The sequence below is a fragment of the Melanaphis sacchari genome, unplaced genomic scaffold (genome assembly GCF_002803265.2).
Source record: "Melanaphis sacchari strain LSU unplaced genomic scaffold, SCAv2.0 Contig1875_pilon_pilon, whole genome shotgun sequence".
Classification (NCBI taxonomy): Eukaryota; Metazoa; Arthropoda; class Insecta; order Hemiptera; family Aphididae; genus Melanaphis; species Melanaphis sacchari.
In genome coordinates this window covers 1-10601 of record NW_020270898.1, presented here as the reverse complement: position 1 = coordinate 10601, position 10601 = coordinate 1, and the positions used below count along the sequence as shown (strand labels likewise).

General features: G+C 29.4%; 1 protein-coding gene across 1 annotated transcript; it reads left to right on the top strand.

Moving 5' to 3' along the window:
- Positions 1-6615: 6615 nt before the first annotated feature.
- Positions 6616-10374, top strand: LOC112592705 (the record flags this gene model as incomplete). Its single annotated transcript, XM_025336858.1, has 3 exons — positions 6616-6774; positions 8864-9034; positions 10187-10374. Coding segments are annotated over exons 1-3 (435 nt in total), but the record flags the coding sequence as incomplete, so codon positions are not given.
- Between the last annotated feature and the right edge of the window lie 227 nt (positions 10375-10601).

Below are 10601 nucleotides of genomic sequence, written 5' to 3'. Positions count from 1 at the left end.
ATGTTCCTTACATTAATGTATGTATTTAGGATTATGATTATAAATAAATAAGTCTCTGTTGAGTAGCTTAATTATAATTAATTAAAAAAGAAAAAAACCTTTTTGAAAGTGTGGACTTTAAAAACGTATATTATATCTCTTTTATATAATTATTTTAAATGTGATCGGCCGACAAGGCGAATAATTATTTAGTCGCAGATTGTCACAATAGAACTGACTGAACTGAGTAATAATAAAAATAAAAATATAATAAAAAATGACCTAACCTAAGCGCTCTAACGCCGCCATAGCAACTGGGAGCACTGAATGACTCGACGCCATCTTGTTAGACGATTTATAAGTAAATCTAATAAATTTGGTTCATGGATATTAGCAAGAGAGTCTCCTACTAGGAAGTGTGCGGGAGTAATTCAAATTGGATCAGAAGGATCAGAGGATAGTTGCGTTAAGGGGCGTGCGTTTAGCCATGCTTCAGCGCGTGTTAGGAGGGTGGTCAATTCTTCGAATGTCAAATTTACGTTGCCTAATAACTTTCCTAACAACGATTTCATGGACTTTACCGCCGCCTCCTAGAGACCGCCAAAGTGTGGGGATCTAGGGGGAATGAAATGCCATAATACGCCAACGCCGGCTAATGCTTTTTTCGTACTATTCAAATGCTGTTCTGATTGAAATAATAACCGTAGTTTTTTAAGCTTATTATTTGCGTCGAAGAAGTTAGTCGCGTTGTCCGAATATATCGCGGCGCTTTTTCCACGTCTGTAGAAAAATCTATTTATTGCATTTATGAACGATTGTGTTGTAAGATCACTAACTAATTCTATATAAACCGCCTTGGTGGTGAAACAAACGAATACGCAAGCATAGGACTTAACCAGTGTCGATCGACGTAATAGACTAGTTTTTATAAAAAACGGTCAAGCGAAATCTACTTCGCATTAAGAAAGGGGCTCTACGCGGTCACTAGGCAGGATTCCCATTATCGGCTGTACAGTGATAGGCTTACTACGGTAACATATGACACATTTATGTATCATATTGCGTATTAAGTTGCATCCACTTATTGGCCAATATTTTAAACGTATTGCGGTTAATACCGCTTGCGGTCCACTGTGCATCAAGCGTTCATGTTGATCACGGCATAACAACTTCGTAAATATGCTATTGGCTGACAGTACAATCGGGTGCCGGTGTTGTATATCAAGCGGACCGCTACATTTTGCATTTTTAAATAACGTATTATCTTTGAAACGTAAACACAATGGACCCGCTCTTATGCATTTCGAAAAAGATGAGAAACGATGTAGAATAGTTTTATAGGATACCGCAGCAACCATGGCGAACGTCATGCCTTTCTTCATCTCTATCGTACTATCATCTGCAACGAACTCGGTTGATGACATTTTCCACGAGGGCTCTGGCCATTCACGCTCATTTTGACGCAACCAGAAAGGACCAGACCACCATAATTCGTTTTCAACCAGTTTTGACGGGCAATAGCCTCTTGAGATGACGTCAGCGGAATTCTCGTTCGTTTTAACATAGCGCCACTCAGATTATAAAGTTTTGTCTTATATTTCACTCACTCTGTTAGCTATAAAAGCTTTCCACTTCGCAGACGGTGACGCAATCGAAGGCAATACGATAGTTGAATCCGTCCAAAAGTATCTTCGTTGTATATTTATTTGTAACTTAAGTAATATTGTTGTTGCTACTCATACTAACAATAAAGCCGCGTATAATTTTAAGCGTATAATTGATATTAATTTTATAAAGGTTACTTTAGATTTAGCGCATATTAAACTAATAAAACATGTGCCGGCACTATTTATGCATCTCAAGTATAAACAGCAACCGTAAGCTATTTCACTAGCATCCGAAAAACTGTGAATCTCTATCTCATCGTTAATTAAATCACCTGCTATTTTACGTGGTGTGCCAAGATTGTTTAACGATCACATCGATTCGCGATATTCATGCCACTCTTTTTGCATAAGAGCTGGTATGGCTTCGTCCCAGTTAGTTTTTTAGTGCCACAAGGCTTGTAATAATATTTTTGCTCGGATGACTATAAGTCACACCAAACCCAACGGAACGAATATCGACGCTATATCCGATAATATATTCCATTTGGTAATCCTCCTATCTTGTAAAAGACTTGGTACCGGTGGAACTTTAAGTCTTAACTTGTCAGAGCTGGCGTCCTAGAACAGTCCCAGGGTTTTTTTTTTTAATTAAACTTAAACCCGGCAACTAGGGTCATTAGCTAATGAATTGTATATGTCTTAATGATGTACTAAGTTTAATATCAAATACACACATCACAATATCACCCTAAATGTATGCAATTAAAAGAATTAAAACCACTCAAGAGCAAAACTTTTGCGATCTGTTTTTGTAATACACATAAGAATCTGTTAAACCCGATGCATGTCAACAATCGTACGCACGTTTCTTTTTTATACACAGAATAATCGTATTTCATACGCTATCTAGACAGTACTGATGATGTCGTGGAGGTGTCCGAGTGTTCAGACACCGAAAACAAAACAACACGTATTCAATGCGGATAAATAATTTATTGAATCGTAAAAAAATAAACAGGAGTATTCGTGGCAATACGATAACCGACCGGAGAACACACCGCGAGTACGCGTTTTCCGGATGCGACGGCGACGGCTACGAACGAAATTCGGGGACATACGGCACGCGCGGACATGAATCAGGTGAAACCGAATCGCGCGGAGAGAAAAACAGGAGAAAAACGGACGGCCGTCTCTGTAGCGGATACGGCTGCGGCCGAGGACCGAATCCGCGGGAAAAACGCACACGGACGGGACGAAAGAGACGCGCTCTACGCGACGGGATCGAGAACGCGACGAAAAAAGGTCTCTAAAGGCGGGAAATCAGGCAAATAGCGGAAAAAACGGTATAATAACAATAATAACGACCGATAACGATAACGACAAGGAGACATATAGCTGAAAAAAAATTTAGTTTTCCGATTGGTCAAGACACTATCCTTATCGGAAAAAAGCGAACTATTCTTCGTTGTATACTAAAAGAAGACGATATTATATTTTTTTGACTGTCAATAGTTTAAAAACCGAAAGTTTATCTGTATAAGAAATTAAGCATTTGCAATTATTAAGTGTTAACTTATAAATGAAGTGTTATAGAAAATTAGCATAATACAAAGATTTTCTTTAGAAATGTATCAACCAGATACATTAAATAAATAACACAATTTATTTTCATTTACGCTGTTTGATTGTAATACAATTATTGTCTAAAAATTACATACTTAAGAAAAATATGAAATAACTGGAAAAAAAACAATTATAGATTTAATAATATATTTTGAAAATGAACACTTTATATATTTTTATTATAATAATAATAATATAGTATTCACAATTTATAATCTAAAAATTAAAACAATAATATTATTAAATTAATAATAGTTAATTTAGTAAAATTAAATAGCTAATATAAAAAAAAATATCTCGTTTTTGCTTCTGTTATATTTTTACTTCTGTCCTAAAATCTTGATTACATTTTAAAATATTGTTAATTATAATAACTAATACGTAGCCCAATAATTATTTGTGCATAAATATTATTTCATTATCTATCTCTCGAGATTTCTGATTTAAGGTAAAATAAATTCAAATTTACAGTTAACAAATCTCAATATAACGAATAAAACGGTCGCTCCTTTGGACATTTAGTGACATAATGAAAATTTAAATGTATTTTTTCTCTTACTTTAAACAAAGGTTTTTTGACCAAAGCTCTCGCAATTTAATGAATTTTACAACATCTATTCGACTTTCTATGTGATTAATTCAATGAATGATTGACTTATATAATAGAAACTATATTATTTTCATGGTAAATTGAATTTTTTTTTTTTTTTGATTTACACCTAACATAATTAACCTATAGGTAACGTTCTTCAAAACAATGCAACTGGAAATTACATTAATGCCAGCTACTAGTATTAACTTAAAAGGCTGTTATACTACCTATTTATATCTATCAGGATTCGATAATAAACCTTTAAATTAATCACAAATCAGTATATTACATTTCTTCTTTTGACAGCGACTTCTCTTATAATGTTTTGAGTACGTTGTTAGGTAACCAGTATGTATTAAATAATTACAAAACTTTCTTTATTTAAGTAAACTTATTAACTATATTGCAATTTTTTCATTACATGAATTATTTAATATATATTTAAGTTTAACTATTAACAATTTCGACACTTACGTATTTTTGTAAATCCCATTTACGTAGTCTTTTACTCTCGCTTGTGGTCGTCTACACAAAAAGATGGTAAAGACACTGTGTTGTGACCGGTTTTTTTTATAACTAATATCCTGTATGTGTGTATATGTGCTATCTATCGTTTTTTATAATTTTATCTTATTTAATATTATAACTATAGGTTATCATAATTATTTTAAATTATTATATTATACTGTATTTAAATATTTAATTTTAATTAATACACGATTACTTAGACGCACATCATTACATACTTGTATTTTTCTAGATGTTTGTCTTTATTTTTCGCCACTATACAGTTTCAGAAATTATTGAATTGCACAAGGCATTTTTAACCAAAAAATATTTTAAAATATATTACTTTGAATAAAAAAAAAAAAAAAAACTAATATTCAAATTTTTAAATTTGTTGCTCCATAACTGAGGTTTTTTCGTTTATTTTGTTAAACATTTCCAAAATATTTGTAATAACGCAAAAATAAGATAAAAGTAAAAAAAATAAAGGCGATTAATAAACCTATAATAAAAAGTAGAGGAATGATGCGGCCGGAAAAACACAAGGGACACAAGCCTATTATGTAAGTTCGATGTCAGAAATATATTTGGAGTTGCGAATAAGAATATTATGCCCGGACTGACACGAGAGGCACAAGCCTTGAATGTAAATCTGGTATTAAAATTTATGCATTATACTTGTTCTCGTGTTATTACCTTACTCTTGTTCTTCGGAGGGCTCTCGAGATCGTGATCCGAGAATATGATCAAATACACCGTTACGCAAATTAGATAGTAAAAGAATCTGTACTAACAATAAGTATTTTAGACATGCACCTTACCTGATTCGCCGCAGTGAATACTTATAGTACGTTCCTCGGAAAAAGATGTAAGGTGACACAAATTACGATACCACATAAGAAAAACTTAAGTTTAAATAAGAAAAAGAACTCTGATTTAACATAGAAGGAGAAAGAAGTCTAGCTGTCGCCGTAGAGTCTTGTTTGTATTTCGTATGGTGGTTTTGGGAAGAGCTCCTGCTTGCTTGTCTGGTTAGGTATTCGTAATTTTTTTCGGTGCTCGTGCACTCGATAGCTTGGCTGGTGCACATGCACTGATGTAAGAAGACTACGTATTCAAGCCAGCCATAATCGTAGACGGTGCCATCAAAAAGGACTCCACGTTTTTCGAAGAAATAGTCTTTCTTCTAAACGACAGAGAGCCTCATTGTCCCAAGGTTGTATCTGGTGGCTCACAAAATTGGTTCACACGCTTTGCGAGACATTACCACAACTCATGTGTCAATCCCTTTGTGACCATATAATAGAAGTCGTTTTTTTCATCAGTGGTGAAAGAATGTTTATAAAGTTTTAATCTGCATGCGACAACTTGACCGTTAATTTATTTGTTTGAATTTTATGAATACTCATATGAGTAGGTTTTTTTTGGTACTAGGAAATTCGCTTCCAGTATGTGCGTCAATAGACTTCTCATCCGTGTCATCCTAACAGTATATTATATTAATAACATTACTTTTTAGATAATATTGCAATTAATTTTGTATTTTTATGATGCATATCATATTTACCCGCCTACCTTAATTCAAAAGTCTGAAAATCGTGTACTCGTATTTTAATAATATACACATATGTTATTATTGAATGTCAGATAATAATAATAATCAGTTGTTCACAAAAATTTTGGAATTTGTTACCACCCTTATTTAAAAAAAAGTATTTTGATTGATATATAAATAATTATGAATTTTTAAAATCTTCTTTTTAAATTTATAAAACACGTAAAGTAATGTAAAAAAAAAAACATCTAGTAAGGTGTCCCAAGCTATTACATTATGAATTATAATATATATATTTTATTTGCGTTTAAATACTCTTTTTTTTCCGGTTACAATCATCATCAGATCTAAAGTATTTTTATATATAATAGTGAATTTTACTATACGTTGCGGCGATACTTATTAAGCCAAATACTGATCATAAATTCATTCAACAAACATAATTCTCTTTTTATTTTATTTATAACTCCTAAATTAAAGTAATTCATATAGTTCATAGTTATACACATGTATATAGGTGTGTTATTGACTTATTATACTGTTGAAAACAGCCTTTGTTTTGATATAATATATTACAACTAAACCCAAACTACGTAAACAAAATATACCTATATTATTTGTACGTATTATTGCTGTTTGTTTTGTTTATTTATTTATTTGTACAGTTGTATAAACATTTTTATTTTATGACTATTTCAAATACATCTACGAGGTATTTTGTAAAATATATCGCGTTAGTTGAAAGTGTTTAATTAGTTCAATAACAAAAAGTGCGTTTTGTAATATACTTAAGTCTTGGTATTTTAATAATTATAAAAAAAAAAAAAAAATTAAAATGAATAGTTTTATATTACTTATGACTTTTGTTCTTCAATTACAATGGATTAACAGCAACGCTAATACAACGTCAAGTAATTAATTGTTAAACTAAAGTATCTAGTTGTTAATGTATATCTTATTTAATGTAAATCATATATTTAGTTACCAACTAGTAGTCCCGGAAATTTTATAAATTTTATTATTAATAATATAATAATCTATAACATCACATATATTTTGTCATCGATCAGCTGAATTTTACACACACATAACAAATAATATTGATCTATATAATCATATAATCCTGATACACAGATTATAGTTATTGGTAAATTAATAATTTTAATTATGTTATGTTATTTTCGTTTTAATTTTCAAAACGTGCCATTAAAATACTTACACTCACTAATGGAGTTTTAAAATGTATTTATTGCAAATCACACTATTACTTTATTTTGTTACAATAGTTCATAATTTCGATATATTTTTGGTGTTTGGAAATCGATCAAACTGCAATATTCCGTGTGTTTGTGTACGAATTTGATTTTCATTATTAATTTATTAGGTATTGGAAGTGCGCCAATTAAATGTTATGCAATATTGTTGTGCTGTAAGCCTGTAAAAGTATCTTAAATTATAAAATTATTTATTTTTTGACTCAGAACAGCTAAAATCTTTCCACCAATTTGTATTTTATGATTTTTCATTGTATTCTTGTAAAATATTTTTTTACGCAGTACTAGTTATAGTAAATTGATTGTGTCACACTGACCTTTAGTGTTCATGTAACATGTAACAATACATTGGATACCATAAGAAAACTGGTTTCTATTTATAATCTCAGTTATTCATAGTAGTTCTAAATGTTTATACACATTTACATTTTCTTCATACACTAAAACTTATTAATGATGCTCTACTATTAAGTCTACACGGCCTGCAGGCCACAAACTTGTTCTCTATCCGTGATGTGAAGCCAATCCTCTATGCAAAAGTTAACCATTGAGGTACCAATTTGTTTTTTTTTTTTTTTTATTGTTTCAGCAGTTTTTTTTTAAAAGACCGATTAAGTTATGTATAGCGGCGTAGAGTCCTATAGCTTCGTATAGATTGTCTGGGATTTTGTATTCTTTTTGACTTCCGTATACATTTGACAGTGGATGATGATGTGTTAACTGTAATTAAGGAATTGAAAGAACAGCATATCGGAGAATTGGTCTTTTCCATTTCGGTTCGAATAATTGAGTTTTGGTCAGAGTTCTACTGAGTGTTTTATTTCTCTTAGTTTATTGTTAGTGATTTGACGCCAATCTGAGTCCCATTATTCCATGCAATATTTGTTAATGTTCCTGATGTTTCCAGTATTTCTGATTCTATTTTTACGTGATAGTTTGTGGTGGAATGGTGCTAATATAGATATGATATGGTCTAATATTATTTGATTTAATTTTGTAATCCTGTTTTTGAAACTTACATTCTTGATTTTAGGGCGAATAGTGTCAATGATTTTAGTCATATCCATGGTAGATATGTTGAAGGGGTGTATGATACTCATATGTTTGGATACACCTATTGTGTTTTCAATGATAAATTTTAGTTGGTCGAAGTTTAATTTTATGTTTGGTATAGTTTTGTATGGTTTTTTATATTTGTTGGTTTTATAGAAGGGGATGTGCTAGAGGTGGTTGAGGCTGGTCTTTTTGGTGTTTAGATTTGGTTTTTGAGTAGAGGGTATACTGTTGTGTACTTGTACGGTAATGTTTTCGTGTGTTTTTCCACAATATTTGTACTTAGATCGCAACCGTTTTTAATTTCGACATATTTTTGGTGTTTGCGAATCGATCAAACTAGACATAGACTTCTCATCCGTGTCATCCTAACAGTATATTATATTTATAACATTACTTTTTAGATAATATTGCAATTAATTTTGTATTTTTATGATGCATATCATATTTACCCACCATAGTATATTATTAAATTACAATAATAGAATTTAAATGTTTATTCTTCGTTCAAATATTTTTAAAAATAATTGTAGTTTTATATATTTAAGATAATTGAGTTTAAATGAATCTTATTTTAATGAGCTTTATAGTGAATTTTACTCCATTTATACTACAATTAATATACCTATAGTCGCATATGACGTAATAAGAAATTATTATTTTCACTTTTCAGAACTTGGAATATCACCATGTATGTATTCAGGCAGCTATGATGAAGGCGGATATACTTGTTCTAGTAGTTTCATGGCTATTACTTCATTACCACCTGAGTGTACTTCTTTTGTTTTTGATATATCACATTATGTAAATTACTTGAATGAAAGTGGATCAAGTTTCGAAATGCGTAAGTTAAAACTATCATTCAAAAAATGACTATTAGCCGTGCTTATAAATTAAAAACAGACATATTTATATAAATAAAATAGTAATTGCATTTTTTAGATTCTATGCAGACCAATGTTATATTGATTATATTATAATGTCTGTTTTATTTTTCGAGGATAATTATACGATAAATTTCATAGCTTCTTTAAAATTGGGTTGTGTTTATATAAAATAAGATTTAGGCTGTGTTTTAAAAAATATAAAATTTAAATTCAATTTTATTGAAAGAAGGAACAAAAAAAATTAAAGAAAAATTACAAAATTTACACAAATATTGATTATCTTATAATATTTAAAAAAAAAAGCAAATCATAGAACATGTATACCAAATATTTATATTCACATTATCATAGTACATTACAACTTTCAAATATATTAACTCTATTGATGTTTTTTAATAAATTAATTTTATTTAAATTTTTTCTATTTAAAAATGTCTATGAAAATTATTCGCTTGGTCAGTATTCATGAAAATTTAGACCTGAATTATACAAAAGTTATTCTTGCATAAAAATATTAATTAATAAATGCACTTTTTTATAAGCTTTTGAAGTTAAAAATGTAATGAAATTCGTTAAAATTGCATAAAAGAAAAACTATTTTGTAGTTGAAAATTTATCAAAACTGTTCTTTTTTATCTCAGTTTTCTAAGATGTTTTAATACATTTTATTTGACACAAAAACATTTTTAATTTTTCTTTATACTTTGCGTATTTATTTTATTGAATTTATTTCTATATATATATATATTTTTATATTTATCAACTTTTGTTCATTAAACATATAAAATTAATTTTTTTTAACCTTAAATTAAAAACAATTTTCATTTTGTTACTAATATCTTTAGGTACTATCAGTATGAGAATTGAGATTGTGATCAAAATCAATGTTTTATTGATGAACTTATTTACGATAAATACATTCATCAACTATTTAATGCTTAAAAAATGTTTTAAGTAAATTTATTTTATAATATACAAAGGATAAAGATACTTTTAGTAAAAAAATATTATAATCCATAAAATTATATCAATGAATGAATGACATTTATCATAGATGCTATATTCATTTTCATCATAATATATTAAAATTATATTTTTTTAATTTACAGTTAGAGTACTTGGTCTTTCTGAATCCCTTAAGCCATTGTATTTATATATTGGTTACGATGATCCAGAATCTTGGATAAACGCGGCTAAAAATGCAAAAGATACTGCAACCAAAGTATCCGATTTAAAAAGTTATTTATATGATGCTAATATAACAGGTTTAATTCTAAAGGATTTAAATAGTGATCCAGTAAGTACTAAACTGTTAATTAATAATAAAAGTATAAAAAATATTATTTTTAATCGATGAACTAGATTTATAATCTTAAACGAAATATTTTATGTTTACCATTATTGGAGTAAATCTACCAATAACAATTAATATAAAAGTGACAGAATGATTTAAAAATTCAAATGACTTTGATAGTTAAATCAAAATTAAATTAAATTAGAAATTTAATAAGTTTAATAAATTTT